The 16,992-nt window shown below is 39.2% G+C and overlaps 1 protein-coding gene across 1 annotated transcript in view; it reads left to right on the top strand.

Moving 5' to 3' along the window:
• Positions 1-14,757, top strand: part of LOC306863990 (protein phosphatase 1E-like) — a 51,311-nt gene extending 36,554 nt beyond the window's left edge. Inside the window, exons 3-7 of the mRNA XM_079407635.1 lie at positions 900-1,099; positions 6,052-6,240; positions 6,335-6,478; positions 7,094-7,187; positions 10,664-14,757. Coding sequence (XP_079263761.1) covers positions 900-1,099; positions 6,052-6,240; positions 6,335-6,478; positions 7,094-7,187; positions 10,664-11,601 — 1,565 coding nt within the window. The 3' untranslated portion in view covers positions 11,602-14,757. The remainder of the gene's footprint in view (positions 1-899; positions 1,100-6,051; positions 6,241-6,334; positions 6,479-7,093; positions 7,188-10,663) is intronic.
• Positions 14,758-16,992: the final 2,235 nt, after the last annotated feature.

Raw genomic sequence — 16,992 nt, 5'->3', positions numbered from 1 at the left:
CTTGAACACACCTCTTTTTTAGACCAGCACGCCCATGGGCGCACAAATAGGTGCAAATGCATTTGCTGTTTAAACAACGAGGCGCAGGATGGGAACTGAGAACTGCGTCGGGCTGAAACTAGCAAAAACACTTGCGCCGGGTGTATGATAGGGGCCTAAGTAACAAATAGACTGAAATTCATTCCTGTATCTTTTAAATCTTATTCACACTTCCAGATATTCAAATTTGGCGTATTCTAACATGAGAGACATTTGGATGTCATCTGACATTCGACCAGACATGATGTGTTTTGATCTGCCTGAATGTGGGTTTGGAACAACATGAATAAATGATAACAGATTTATAATTTTTAAGTAAACTTTCTCTTTAATTTCTGTACACAAATTAAAACAACAAAACAATTGGGTTAGTTGTCCATCAAATGCTTCATATCAAGATCTGAAAAGCTTTGAGGACATAAAGAGCAGCATATAGATCACAGGTGTTTGTAAAGGGAGAACATGTGCTTCAGAGATATTGATGAGAACTTCACAGAACAAAGGAAAGTCAGTTTTAGTCCATAGAGACCAGAGCTGGAACAATCGCATCATCATTAACCAGTCATCTCCCCTCTCTCTTTCTCAGTTGGCAGATGGCCTCTTTTGCCCACTGTCCTCAATTCCGCTTCCACTGTGCATTTTATCAGCAGCTCATGCACTCTTCTTTTCCAATATGATATTACAGTCAAATCTGTTTGGCTTGTGAGGGGGAAAAAAAACCTGTACTGTCTGTTTGTGTATGCTGCATGTATGTGTTTTTTTTTTTACACTGTTGTGACATGTGAAAGAATGGCAGCTTAGTCGTCCTGAATCAAAGCTGCTCAGAGTGTTTACATGTAACATGCTATTTGCCTCGGCAGAGATTGATTCGGTGAAGCTGGCCCGGCTGATCTTTAATAAGCTATGCGAGACGTGCTGTCATTGGCTAAAGGAGTTCCCGTATCGCCGCCGCCACTTGCCGTACTACGAGACCTCCATCCACGCTATTAAAAACATGCGCCGAAAGATGGAAGACAAACACGTCGTCATTCCGGACTTCAACACACTTTTCAATCTACAGGTATGACCTTGATTGTATTTTTGAATGACCCTTCTATTTTTCACCAAATATAATATACACCACTGTTCAAAGGTCTGGGGTCAGAAAATTTTGTTTTTAAGAAATTAGTGTTTGTATTCAGCATGGATGCATTAAATTGGTCAAAAGTAACAGTACAGGCATTTCTAATGTTACAAAAGATTTCAAATAAATGCTGTTCCTATTAACTTTCTATTAGTGCTGTCAAAATTAGCACGTCAGATGAGATGTTGTGAGGCCATATATCAGCAAAAACGAATTTTCCTGTCATGTCAGCCATTACACTGGGATGCACAAATACGGCGGGAAGCACACTATATCCTGTATCATTTATATTAAAGTGCAAATTAAACTACAAGCATGTGTCTCAGATCCGCTCTTAAAGTAATAGCCACCTAATAACCCAGCTGCTGTGATGTCTGTTCATCAAAGAACAAAAGAAAAAAGCTTTAAGGATTAATCTATTTAATTTTGAATTTAGTGTTGATAATTTTATTCCATTTCTGTATATTTCCTACTTGCTGAAGGTGGTAAATGACATTTACTATAATGGGTTTGTGAAGATTGTTTTAATTAGAAGTTTACCGTTAAGTTATATACTGTAATGTTGAATGGCTATAGCAAATGGCTAAATATTAGGAAATAAAAGAAAAATTTCCTAGAGACATCAGTAATATTGGTATCAGTGATACTCTATCCTAAAAAATATGGCATTAAACAAATATTAAAAATATACTGTCTGTATGTTGATATTACATTAATTTGAGGATTGAATTTGAAATTATTGCAATATAAAAGTACATTTAAAAACTTTAATGTTAGATGGGATTAATCGCAATTAATTTCAGAAAAAATGTGCGATTTTTAATTGTTTTGGTTTTTTTAATGTTTGACAGCACTACTTTTTATTAATCAAAGAATCCTAAAAAAAAAGGATCACAGTTTCCACGAAAATATATTAAGCTGCACAACTGCTGTCAACATTGATGATAATGAGAAATGTATCTTGAGAAGCAAATCGGCATATTACAATGATTTCTGAAGGATCATGTGTTACTAAAGACTGGAGTAATGATGCTGAAAATTCAGCTTTGGACCACAGGAATAATTTTAAAATATTGCAACAGAATATATTAGAATAGAAAATAATTACTTTATAATAACGTTTCACATTTTTACTGTTTTACTGTATTTTTGATCAAATTAATGCAGGCTTGTTGAGCGTAAGAGATGCTTCGTTTTAGGTAGTTTATAATAAACACCAAATAATCCAATATTTCTCTTGTGATTCAGTATTTTTTATTTTTTGTCATAGAGGACATTGTATTTATTTTATGAATGTAGAGATCATTTCCATGGTAAATTCTTCTCTAAAGTTTATTTATATCCTCCTTTTGATTGGGAGAAGATGATAGAAAATGATCAGGAAATGTACGATGGATTTAAACCTGCAGCACCCATATGAGCACCAGGGCTGAATATGTCTGAGGATCTGCGCAAGCTGCTAAGCCACAGCTCCAACCCACAGGCAAATTCCAAGGCATCTAACAGCCCATGAATACTAAGGCTGTCAGCAGCTCATGGTTGCTTTTCATCAAAAACTAATTTTAAGGCCTCTCCTGAGCTTTCTACACTTTAACAAATAGCTTATACATATGTGAGTCAAGGTAGATGCTAAAGCACCAATACACTTAACATCACTTTTCATCATAATAGAGTTGTGTTGAACCTAACATCCCTGAAACAGCATTATGTAATTTCTTGCCTGATTGCCAGTGTAATTTCCAGCCGAGCGAGACTGTGCTCCATCACCAGAAAGCAATGAGTGCCGACAGATTTGCTGTCTCACGTCCAGATCTACTTGATGTTTCAGATGAGATGTGTGGGGTATTCTTCCTCTAATAAGAGCAGACACTGTGGCATTGCTGTCCAGTGTAGCATGAAACAGATCCTCCCTAAAGCACGACTGTGGGGAATATTCTGTCCTGATGGCAGCACGTTTCATCAGTGCGCTCTTCCCTACCACACTCTGGGGGGCAGTACTTCATCTGTCACATCTGGTAGCCACTTGATAAATGCTGGGCTTTTACTGGTATTATTGGCGAACACTAGCATCCCTTTGCCTTAGGCAGAAGCCGATCAGAGACCAGTCCCAGCCATAAGTGGACATCATTCAGTGCATTTACAGAGAGAGAAACATAAACGTAGTTGTTGTTCCACATCAGTGCTTTTCTACATGAGCAACATGAGAAAACTAGAGCGCTCTCATTATAATTAAATGATGCACACTGAGGAGTACACTTTGGTGTATATAAAAAAAATTATATAAAAAGTTTAAAGAACAAAAGCAATTACGTTTGTCACATATGCATATAATTTCCTGATGTATTATCTAATTTAAATAGTGATTTTTACATTGAAATTATCACAATAAATAAAAAATAATATTAATAAAAAAACACATAGGTTTAGGTAATTAAAAGGAATTCACTGAGATTTTAATATTCAGTAAATTCATATTTCTTATTATTTTAAGTTTCATTCACTACAATAAAAAAAAATTGCTTGTTTATTCACGTGCATATGGATAAAATACAGATTGTTGAATTACACTCATCGGCCACTTTATTAGTTACACCTTGCTAGTACCGGGTTGGACCCCCTTTTGCCTTCAGAGCTGCCTTAATTCTTCGTGGCATAGATTCAACAAGGTGTTGGAAACATTCCTCAGAGATTCTGGTCCATATTGACATGATAGCATCACGCAGTTGCTGCAGATTTGTCGGCTGCACATCCATGAAGCGAATCTCCCGTTCCACCACATCCCAAAGGTGCTCTATTGGATTGAGATCTGGTGACTGTGGAGGTCATTTGAGTGTCATGTTCAAGAAACCAGTCTGAGATGATTTGAGCTTTGTGACGGTGCACTATCCTGCTGGAAGTAGCCATCAGAAGATGGGTACACTGTAGTCATAAAGGGATGGACGTGGTCAGCAACAATACTCAGGGTAGGCTGTGGTGTTTAAACGATGCTCAATTGGTACTAAGGGGCCAAAAGTGTGCCAAGAAAATATCCCCCACACCATTAAACCACCACCACCAGCCTGAACCATTGAGACAAGGCAGGATGGATCCATGCTTTCATGTTCTTTACTCCAAATTCTGACCCTACCATCTGAATGTCGCAGCAGAAATCGATACTCATCAGACCAGGCAAAGTTTTTCCAATCTTCTATTGTCCAATTTTGGTGAGCCTATGTGAATTGTAGCCTCCGTTTCCTGTTCTTAGCTGACAGGAGCTGCACCCGGTGTGGTCCTCTGCTGCTGTAGCCCATCTGCTTCAGGGTTCGACGTGTTGTGCGTTCAGAGATGGTATTCTGCATACCTTGGTTGTAACGAGTGGTTATTTGAGTTACTGTTGCCTTTCTATCATCTCTAACCAGTCTGCCCATTCTCCTCTAACATCAACAAGGTATTTTCGTCCACACAACTGTCGCTCACTGGATATTTTCTCTTTTTCGGACCATTCTCTGTAAACCCTAGAGATGGTTGTGCGTGAAAATCCCAGTAGATCAGCAGTTTTTGAAATACTCAGACCAACCCGTCTGGCACCAACAACCATTCCACGTTCAAAGTCACTTAAATCCCCTTTCTTCCCCATTCTGATGCTCGGTTTGAACTTCAGCAAGTCGTCTTCACCACATCTAGATGCCTAAATGCATTGAGTTGCTGCCATGTGATTGGCTGATTAGCAATTTGTGTTACCAAGCAATTGAACAGGTGTACCTAATAAAGTGGCTGGTGAGTTTATTTTCTAATATATCAGTCCTAAATAGCAGTTTTTACATTGAAATGTTCACAATAAATAAAGGAATATTTATGAAGCCACGCAAAAAAAAAGGTTTAGATGAGTGAAACTAAATCACTAAAGCGCTATTTTATGCATATTATACAAACTAATGTTATGCTAGTATTTTAGTGTGGAATAAATTGACTGAAATTTAGGATCAAAATCTGTGATTATGCATTTCATTTTCTATAAATTACAATTAAAAAGTTGCAAGACCCATTTTATTTTATGATTTTACTGACCTGGTTACCTTAACCTTCAGTGTTTGATTTTGTTTATTTATTTCTTTTATTTTTACGTATGTCCTTCATGTTTTGTTCCCTTGCAGGTGAAAAATAAACCCCTCATTTTGTGGCATACAGTTAAAGGGAGTAAGAGCAGCTGCTTTGCAGATCATTGCATGCATTGGACAAGATGTGGAATATTGTATTAACTGATTAATGAAAGAGAGAATAAATTAATCAAATAAATTCAAAATAGTTGTTGAATGCATCCACGTGTTACAAAAACCTAAACTAAATGTGAGCATTTTCATGTTGTCTGGAGATGCTCGGGAGCAGCGTCGACACAGTGTTGCAGTAATGGCAGCTCAGGGATTCTTCCATAATGATTCCTTATTTATACCAGTGAGAGTTTATCCCATTTGACCAGACCTGCTACGGAACGAAGCCATTTAATAATTCGTAAGCTGCTGATAATTAAAACCGATCGACAAGAGGAAGCACCAACATTTCATTTGCATATATTTCTCATGTGTAATATTTCATTTAGCTATGTTGACTGCAGTTGATTTGCGAACAGCTTCTGATCTGTTGGATGCCAGAGGTTGGCATGTTTTTGTTTTCTGTTCCGCACGGATTGAGAGACATTTACAGGGATTTATTTTAATTAAGAATGGATTATGAGGTCTTTTATGTGGCAATAAGCAAATTTCTGAATAACAAGAGTACAATTTATTTTAGTAAAACAAAAAATGCTTTGAACCATGATATAATCAATGAATTGAAAATTAGAGATGAATTGTTTTTTTTTTAATTGTCACAGTCATTTTATGAGGTAAAGCTAACAAAGTATGTGTGTTTAGGATCAGGAAGAGCAGGCTTTTTTTGCTGTGTTTGATGGTCACGGCGGGGTGGATGCTGCTATCTACGCCGCCAATCACCTGCACGTAAACCTGGTCAGACAAGAAATGTTCAGTCAAGACCCTATAGAGGCTCTGTGTCGCTCCTACAAACTGACAGATGAGCGGTTCATACAGAAGGCATCACGTGAAGTGAGTTCCTACCCCACAAATGCTGTCAGACATCAAGATGCTCATATCAGCCCTTTTTGTATTGACAATGTATGCATCCGTATCTCTGGAACAGAAAATGCGCTGTGGCACCACAGGGGTCGTGACCTTTCTGAGGGGTCACACGCTGTATGTGGCCTGGCTGGGTGACTCACAGGTCATGATGGTGAAGAGAGGTCAGCCGGTGGAGCTGATGAAACCACACAAACCGGACAGAGAGGTGAGAAAGACTAGACACTCAAAGCTATTTCTTATTTCATTTTTTTTGTAAATATATTTTAATAATTTTTCATGTTGTATGTTTAGTTTTTAATTTTATTTAATTTTATTTAGATGGAGACCAGTAAAAAAAAAAAATCAGCTTTTCCAAGTTCATGTGCCAAAAAACTATTATTATTATTTTCACAATTTTTTTTATATATTTTAATTAAATTTTTATGTTGAATTTAATTTAATTTCATAATTTGAACTAGTGGGAGACCAGTATAAAATGGTCTGCTGTTCCAAGTCCATATGCCAAAAACTGATCTTAGATCAGTCTTAGATTGGTCCTAATTGGTGCGCATGACCTTCGTTTTTATCTCCGTCAAGCCCTTTGTGTGGGATGTCCTTTAGCAAGTCCATTCAATTGACAAAAGTCACATGACAGCAAAGCTGTGTTACATAACAAACTCCCAAGAGTGGATCTGTTGAGCCTAGTCTTTGGAGCTTTATCTATATAATGAAACTGTATTGGAGTTTCACTAATTGACACTGAACTGAACATGACACTAGCTGTTATGGTTAATGACTCCTCTTGACCATATTTTTTGTTTGTTTGTTTGTGTTTGTATAGGATGAGAAAAAGAGGATTGAGGCTCTGGGTGGGTGTGTAATCTGGTTCGGCACATGGAGGGTGAACGGCAGCCTGTCTGTGTCAAGAGCCATTGGTATGAGACATTTGAAATTACAATATAACATGCTAAATTGACAGCCCTGATTGTATTTCTAGCAAACATTTTGTGTAAAATGCTGGGAGTAGTGCTTCTCTCGATGCCTATAGTATTGTTCTAAAGCAGCTTTATAGAGAATATTGCTTCACAAATCCCAGTAATTGAGCGAAAGGCATGAGAAGAGAGATAAAAACTCCTTAAGATGGTTGTGAAAACCTTTTATTTTGTGCTCTTTCAAGATATTCACTTATTTAGGCACAATCTTTTGTAAGTAAAAGTGAATTAAAGGACAGTTGGTGCATATTTTTAGAAGATGATGTACAGGCCACAGCAGAAAACCCTTTATCACACCATAGATTTCAGTATAAAATGGTTTATACTGGTTTAGAAAGCAAACCCTGGCACAGACTCAATTTCAATCAATGTAACCAGATTGTGCAGCTTCCACTTGGTCTAAATCAGTTGCTGCGTCTGTGTACTTTCGAAAAATAATATTGATTATTGTCAAAACTTTAACCACTGTACTGTTTCAAAACTTGTGTAATCAGACCAACTGGGAGTTGAAAAGAGTATAAACTTTTTCATCACCTCAATAAATTATTGATAATGTATCTGTATACTTTACAGTATGTACATTAGCCAATGTAAGATTACGGCTTTCAGGCTAATGAACATTGACAATAACAAAGACTGACCTCCTGCAAAATCCTTAGGCAGTGTTCCCATGACTTCCTGCGCAGGAACGGTTTCACTCCCTAAATGCTGATGGCTAATCTGTCAGATAATCCTATCAGTCTAGCATTTAATTCCCTTAAAGCTCTTGATTCATAAATAGGACAAGTGAGGCTAATTCTGCCATAGCCTAGGCAACTAGTCTTTTACAAACACGAAACAGAAATGTTCTGGATTTGAGTCATATTTAAGAAATTCTATTTAGTTTAATGAAAATATTGAAGCATATTTTAGCACATTTTTGCGTTGTGGCATTATTTGCATAGCAGCTTCGTATTGGTGATTCTGATAATTTTTTTTGTGATATTTTACATGTCACTGCTATTTATTTTGTAAAATAAAAATATTTATATTTTAACATTTTGTGTTTGTTGATTTGGATTTGAATAAAAAAAAAAAAAAAAAAAAAAAATTATATATATATATATATATATATATATATATATATATATATATACAGGTCCTTTTCCAAAAATTAGCATATTGTGATAAAGTTAATTATTTTCTGTAATGTACTGATAAACATTAGACTTTCATATATTTTAGATTCATTACAACACAACTGAAGTAGTTCAAGCCTTTTATTGTTTTAATATTGATGATTTTGGCATACAGCTCATGAAAACCCAAAATTCCTATCTCAAAAAATTAGCATATTTCATCCGACCAATAAAAGAAAAGTGTTTTTAATACAAAAAATGTCAACCTTTAAATAATTATGTTCAGTTATGCACTCAATACTTGGTCGGGAATCCTTTTGCAGAAATGACTGCTTCAATGCGGCGTGGCATGGAGGCAATCAGCCTGTGGCACTGCTGAGGTGTTATGGAGGCCCAGGATGCTTCGATAGCGGCCTTAAGCTCATCCAGAGTGTTGGGTCTTGCGTCTCTCAACTTTCTCTTCACAATATCCCACAGATTCTCTATGGGGTTCAGGTCAGGAGAGTTGGCAGGCCAATTGAGCACAGTAATACCATGGTCAGTAAACCATTTACCAGTGGTTTTGGCACTGTGAGCAGGTGCCAGGTCGTGCTGAAAAATGAAATCTTCATCTCCATAAAGCTTTTCAGCAGATGGAAGCATGAAGTGCTCCAAAATCTCCTGATAGCTAGCTGCATTGACCCTGCCCTTGATAAAACACAGTGGACCAACACCAGCAGCTGACATGGCACCCCAGACCATCACTGACTGTGGGTACTTGACACTGGACTTCAGGCATTTTGGCATTTCCCTCTCCCCAGTCTTCCTCCAGACTCTGGCACCTTGATTTCCGAATGACATGCAAAATTTGCGTTCATCCGAAAAAAGTACTTTGGACCATGAGAACAGTCCAGTGCTGCTTCTCTGTAGGCTTGACCTGGGGAATGCGGCACCTGTAGCCCATTTCCTGCACACGCCTGTACACGGTGGCTCTGGATGTTTCTACTCCAGACTCAGTCCACTGCTTCCGCAGGGCCCCCAAGGTCTGGAATCGGTCCTTCTCCACAATCTTCCTCAGGGTCCGGTCACCTCTTCTCGTTGTGCTGCGTTTTCTGCCACACTTTTTCCTTCCCACAGACTTCCCACTGAGGTGCCTTGATACAGCACTCTGGGAACAGCCTATTCGTTCAGAAATTTCTTTCTGTGTCTTACCCTCTTGCTTGAGGGTGTCAATGATGGCCTTCTGGACAGCAGTCAGGTCGGCAGTCTTACCCATGATTGCGGTTTTGAGTAATGAACCAGGCTGGGAGTTTTTAAAAGCCTCAGGAATCTTTTGCAGGTGTTTAGAGTTAATTAGTTGATTCAGATGATTAGGTTAATAGCTCGTTTAGAGAACCTTTTCATGATATGCTAATTTTTTGAGATAGGAATTTTGGGTTTTCATGAGCTGTATGCCAAAATCATCAATATTAAAACAATAAAAGGCTTGAACTACTTCAGTTGTGTTGTAATGAATCTAAAACATATGAAAGTCTAATGTTTATCAGTACATTACAGAAAATAATGAACTTAATCACAATATGCTAATTTTTTGAAAAGGACCTGTATATATATATATATATATCTATCTATCCAAGTGCGTTAGAGCAGTGAAAATATTGGTTAAAAATGTTTTGCTAAAACTATAATCTTATTTCAAATCAAGTATTTGTTATAATGACTTTTAATATATTTAACAATAAGGAATTGACAATTTGCAAAGACAAGTTCCGCCCCGTTATTGTTTTTATGTCCGACAAGCCATGCCGCACTTATGTTCTCACATAGTGAAAAATACATTGCGGCGCAAAGAGGACACTAACAGCTCACCGACAGACAAGACAGAGCAGGTTACTTCTGGTATGAAACAAAGTCTTAGCTTTCAAATTTTGTCATTTTAAGAATTTCAAACTATAAATACCGTTTTGTGGCTCTTTAATGTGTTGTGACAGATCGCTCAATTCAAGCGGCACCTGAACCGATCATCTTTTCATATTTACTTCAAGCATAAAATAAACATTAATGAATATCAGAAGGTACTTTATTTCAACCACGGAAAGACATAAATACACACCATTTTTCAAGTTTAAGTCCACCGAAGTTAATCTACTCTCCTGTCTGTTTTGTTTGTCGGAAAAAAATGGCGGATTCGGTGTTATGATTGGTCAGATCGCCTGTCAGTCAAACTCACAGCGAAGGGTCAATTGACAATTCCTGAAATCTATATTTTTTGTGATATTCACTCTCAGATGACTTACTTTCAGTTTTCTTTTGTATGAACAGGTGATTCAGAACACAAGCCCTATATCTGTGGAGACGCTGACTGCGCCACCTTCAACCTGGATGGCAGCGAGGACTACTTGATCCTGGCCTGCGACGGCTTCTACGACACAGTGAATCCAGAAGAAGCTGTGCGAGTGGTCAGTGACCACTTGCAGGAGAACAACGGGGACACCACCATGGTGGCCCACAAGCTAGTGGCCTCGGCCCGAGATGCGGGGTCCAGCGACAATATCACGGTCATCGTGGTGTTCCTCAGGGACCCCCGTTTGCCCCCACCCTCAGATGAACCGGAGGAGGAGCGGGAAAAGGAGCTGGTGGAGGACGCGGGAGAGGAGGAAGAGGAAGTGGAGGCCTTGCAGAGTGAGCTGGTGTGTCAAGACGGAGGGGCGGAGAATGGAGGAAAGAACCGGGGCGGCTGGCCACTCCAGCAGTGCTCGGCGCCGGCCGACCTGGCCTACGAAGACCGCATGGATTCGTTTACGGACAGAACAAGTCTGAGCATCATGGGGCCGGACCTGCATGCAGAGACTGGCTGCTTCAGGCTTCCAGCTTCATCCAGCCTCCCCCCGACAAGAACCATCATGCCAGACCTCATACCCCCCTACGGGGGGACCGGCGCGGCCTGGCGCCCCTACCAAGAGGACGGCCCCTTTGGGTACAGGCAAAAGCCCCAGCCTAAACCCAGAGTGCCCTCCTACACGCAGACCACCTCAGATGGACAATTGTTGGAGGTGGCTGCACTCTTCCCTCAAGAGGGCCGGAGGAAGAGGCGGCTGGAGGTCATGCCGATGAGGAGGGAATCACAGCGCCTGATTCGGAGGGCTAGAGAAAGTCACGGTCCTCTGAGCTGCTTCCCCAGTGTGCCCTATCCTCTCCGCTCTCCAGAGAGGAAGCCTGGGATAGCCTTTCCCCATGTAACCCACAGCAAAAGGGTCTAATCGACAACTTCCTTGCCCCATCATGCCGCCCTCCATCCCTCAAGCTAAAACACGCTCATTTCACACAACACATGACGTGGCTGTACACACACATACATGCATACTCTGTTCCAAAACCTAGTGAGCAGCCTTCATAGGCAGCATTTTATGGGACCTTTTGGTCACCTTGTATTGGACAAATTTTAAGGCAGCACCACATGTATCCTTTGTGCGGAACACAAACCCAGAATGAAGAGAGTGAAAATCTTGATAAAAACAGTTTACTATCATTTAAACCTGTTACCCAATATTTGTGCTTATGAGCATGAGTTATGCTTATCAGCATGGAAGCTTATTTCTGCCTTGCAATAAAAATTTAACTTTTTGTTCACAATTGTGAGTTTGTCTCACAATTTAGAATTTTTTTTCTTGCGTTATAAACCCGTAATTGTGGACTTGCACTTTTTTTCTCCGAATTCTGATTTTACCTCACAGTTCTGACTTTTTTTGTCTCGGAATTCCGAATTTACATCTCATAATTCTATTATAATTTCCCCTGAATTTTTACACGTGTAAACCTGTGAGATGTAAACTCAAAATTCAGAGGAAAAAAGCCAGAATTGCCGAATGTAAACTTGGAATTCTGAGATTAAATGTTGGGTAAGCGATTTCTGGTTGCCAAGGTTGATATTTGAAATCACCAAAAACAAACACGCCCCTACCCCAATAGCTCCGCCCCACACATACACAATCCAGGCAACGATTAGTTCTGTGAAACAAAGCAAAACCAATGTTACACTGTCTACACTGGACGCAAGCGGCGCAACAAAACACTATAGAAGTCATTACAATCAGTGATGCTGTCTTCACTGGATGTTGCGCGGCGCGACAAATCTTGACAGAAAACTGCTGCTGCGTTCTAGTTAAGATTTGCTGACACAAATTTCAAATGATTTTCAACGGTCGCTTTATCGCGACCAGTGTAGGCAGACTTTTGCTGTTGCGGCGCACCGCGTCCGGTGTAGACACGGTGTTACTCGCCTATCAAGAAGAAACAAAGCAACCTCGGCGTCCGATCACAGGCCTTCCGCTCCTTGAGTTCTCTCCAGCGCTGGAAAGCTGATCTGATATTTACACATGTCCTACTTCTTGCCTTATCATTCCGCAGACGTTTTCCTCTTTTGTTTTTTATCCGCCATCTCTATCTTTCTGTCGCTCGACTCTGTTAATGTCTGTTCTGTGCACTGAACGCTCTCTCCTTCACATCATGAGGAGACGCCCCTTACTGCTGATTGGCTACAAGTTTGTTTTGGTATTCGTCCCCGACTCAGTTTTCTAAAGTGTTTTTGAAAAATGACATGCCCCACCTTTAAAAAAAGTGCAAGATGTAAACTTCTGAGGCCCTGTTTACACTAGTGTGTTTTCATTTTAAATCGATCCTCGTCTACACTGGCGTTTTCTTTGTCCACAGTACGCACGTCACATGTCCATTCATGCAGGTACAACAATAAGCATGAAGTTGATACGCAGAGTGAATGTGGGCAGCCACGTTATCGTTTTCAAAAGTCTCCCCATTTTGGTCCGTTTACACTGAAACGCAACCCCAGAGTTTTCAATCTAAAACGGGGTCTGCAGTGTTTCCGAAAGTCTCCTATTTTCGAGTGTCGAAAACGCTGGTGTAAAAAAACAGGTGTAACCGTAGCAAAAGTTATGCGTTTTAAAACACACTAGTGTAAGAGAAAACATTGCGAGATGTAAGCTCTAAATTCAGAACAAAAAATGAAATGTAAAATGTAAACTCGAGAGTTCTGAAAAAACATCAGAATAACAAGATGTAAATTCAGAATTCTGATAAAGTCACAATTAAAATACGCTTTTTTTTTTTTCTCCATGATGAAAATAAGATCAACATGCTGACAGTAAACCCTAATAAAATTCCTTGTGTTAATTGTTTGTTTTGCTGCCTATGTAGAGGGTTCAATTGAGTCTATTGTGAGGCAGCAGGCAGCGAGGCAACTCACTGAGCTCTGGAACAGAAACACAATCAAACATATTAGATGCTACATTGCTTTAACGCTTCCACTCTCATCTTATATGAGCCAGCCTATCAGAATCCTTCACCACTCTCAGCCAGCTTCCTCCTCATCCTCATAATAACCCTCTCTCTGGTCCAGAATTATTCGTGTGTTTGGAAGGGGAAATGAGTGTTAACACACACACACACACACAGAAGTGGAGTTTCAGACAAACCCAGTGTAGAATCACACAGTCAACAGGAGTACAGGTCTTATGTCTTATATCTGGTGTTTGATGCGAGAGACATGATACAGCTTTTGGTTATTGAAGCCATTTTAACATTCAAACACTACTCTTCAGAGGAACTGACATCATAGTCCTCTAAAATTAATTTTTTCCTTTTTATCTGAAGCATATACTTATTGTATGAATTGGTTACTCGAGGATGTAATGATGTCTATAAATTGCAGCTCAGGCATAATTATGACCTGGCTGTGATGAGTCATTGAGAAACGAGTGGCATCATATTCATGTGTGTCTTTGTTTTTAGCACACATGCTGAATGTGCTGTTTATGACCACGTTTTACCACGTTCATTTTGTTAGACGGGTTCATTTATCCAAAAACCATGGATGGTGTTTTTCACAAATAGGATACAAGTTAGTGGGTTTTTTTTACTTTCCCGTTTATTTTATTTTAATAATATTATCTTTAATTTTCATTATTACTTTTGTTTATTGCTAGGAAAAAACTAAATTACATAACTTGATAAGTGGGTTGCAAAAATTGCAAACCTCATATAAAATCAATGTAAAATAAACCAGCTTATAATATTTAGTTTGACCTCGTTAGGTTGACAGTCATCATTTTCTGAAGTATAAGTGCCACATTTACTGACCATTTGTTGAAAGAACAAAAAAATGATTAGATTTTTAAGCGGCTCTATTTTGTATTCTATTTGTGGAAAGTGCTGGGCTGGTTTTGGGCAGCTGCCACGTCGAAGCATTTGCACATTCACCACATTTCCAGCCACCCTTTGATAATGCTAACTACAAATAACATAACCCACTGACAGACAACACCTGTTGCTTTTCCAATCATTGCCTTGGAGACATATATATCGGATCAAATTTAGAAGCAGTATATATTCTATACACTTTCAGTTTCAAAACCAAAGAAGAAAATGACTGAGTATTCATCAGGAGACGCTACCTAAACTGTGCTTCATCTACAAACCCTGTAGAGAAAGATTAGTGCAAGATATTCACTTCCTGTTCAAAACAAATATGTTTGGCCAAATATCTCCTATCAGTTATCTTTATATTGGCAAACTGGATTAAGATTTGATTAATTGTCAGATTAAGTTGTTATGGGATGTGTAAATGTGGCCAGAGAGGTTTGCTTGACAACAGAATAAGGCTGAGAGGAGACGCTTGTAGTTTGAAGTGCCCCTCAGGTGTTGAGGACATGGATAGTTGAGTTTCAGCAGCACAATGTGTGCCTTCATTATCTTCAGCATGGGCCTGTTTTTTACAGGCTGGGAAGTGGATATAGAGTAAATCTGATCGCTCTACCACTTTCTTTTTTCTATACACTACCAGATATTTAGAAATTGATACAACTTAAGATTAGGAGAGAATTTGTTGCAATTTTTAAATGGTACATATACTGTACTTTTAACATTTCATTTGAAAAAGAGTACAGCGAGGGAGTCGTTACTCACTTTTAATAATTATCTCTCTCAGTCACTAATATAAGGGCATCATGTATAGAAGATGATAGCTTTATGCGGTTCTGCGCCTGAAAGGGACAACAAGCTTAAAAGAATATTTTGGGTTACGGGATCGTTCGCCCAAAAATGACAATTCTGTTATCTTTTACTCGCCCTTAAATAGATACTTTGAAGACTGTTGGTAACAGTTACCATTGACTTTGTATGGACAAAACAAACAAAGACATGTTAAAAATGTGGTTCTTTTATTATCCAAAGAAAAACGAAAGTCATTGTTTTGGAATGAAATGAGGGTATGTGAAGGATATGAGAGTGTCATTTTCATTTGTGTGATCTATCCATTTAAGCTCTATTGATTAAGATTTAGCGATTACCACAGAAAATAATTTTGCCTCATTTCTAAAAATGAATGAAATAGCTTACATATGCCCGCAAGTGTGCAGAACTATGAAGCAACTGTCACAATGTTTCAAAAGTATACATTTCTTAGCCGGAGACCAATGTGATCAAATCTCTTACCAACTTGTCTGTGCCATTATATTCAATCTTTAAGCTAATTCAAAGAACTTTACAGCTCAAATAACAAACGTTTGGACGGAAGAATTGCTTCAATAACAAAATTTCAGTCTCCAGCCATTCCGCCTGTCATATTTATAAATTACTCAAAACTATTTGCTGTTGTAACTGTCACCATTCATCTGATTATTCACTCTTTAATCTTCAAACAGTACATGAAGATCACCACCCTTCTCACCAAAGTCATATACATGTGTTTTCATATGTGACACGTATGATGACTGCTGTGATGGCATTGGCTGGTTCTGTTCAACATCCCTGTGCTGGCCACACCTGTGTTTCTGATTAGCAATGCTGCAACCCTTGACTCCTTCCCTCCTACATCTATTACTAGCAGAAAGTCTTGTGCCATCCCTACCGTGCCATTGCACTGATCAGTTTCCATTTATTTTATTGTTTGTGTTGTTGGAGGAGGTATGGATAATGGGCGGGGCATAAACATCCATCGCTTGTGTGTTGTCATTCAAGTTCCCTTCATCCGCCTCCAACCACGAAATTCACCCACATAAAGCCTGAGCTTAACGCCATCAGTGCTCTCCTGTCAGAAAAAGGGGCTTGAATGGGAAGTTGATCTGTTATGGTGCATTTTAACTGGTCCAGAATGTACATCCAGATCTTGAATGTACTGTAAGAGGAACCCTTCAAACAGAAACATGGAGCAGGATCTATGAAACTTTCACCCGCAGTAAAAGATGCCCAGACTGTCCCGAATGCATGTACGCACTCTACCGTCCATTATGAGATTCGCCACCGGATTTTCTACCCTTTGTGGAAGTTTCACCGGCTGCCCTGCCAGATATATCATGCCTCGTAAATCCTAGATCTGCACTAGAAGCGGAAAATGTCCCGCCACGGCCTTCGAGACGGGATTGATGACCAGAGATCGATGAGTGCAGCAGACCTCGCGATGAAGCTGCGCTCGAGATGATACATACGGCGTAGATTCAGAGATAACCTTCCCCTTTCGCCCTCACCATCATGTACAATCTCCCTCACCATCATTCTTGTACGGGGCACAAATTATATATCAGAAGTGTAGTAACTTGCATATATTGTATACATGTATGTGTGTTTTGAGCGTGTGCGTG

The sequence above is a fragment of the Barbus barbus genome (assembly GCF_936440315.1).
Source record: "Barbus barbus genome assembly, chromosome: 45".
Classification (NCBI taxonomy): domain Eukaryota; kingdom Metazoa; phylum Chordata; class Actinopteri; order Cypriniformes; family Cyprinidae; genus Barbus; species Barbus barbus.
Note: the sequence above shows the minus strand (reverse complement) of the source record. Positions and strands in the feature narration are given on the sequence as shown.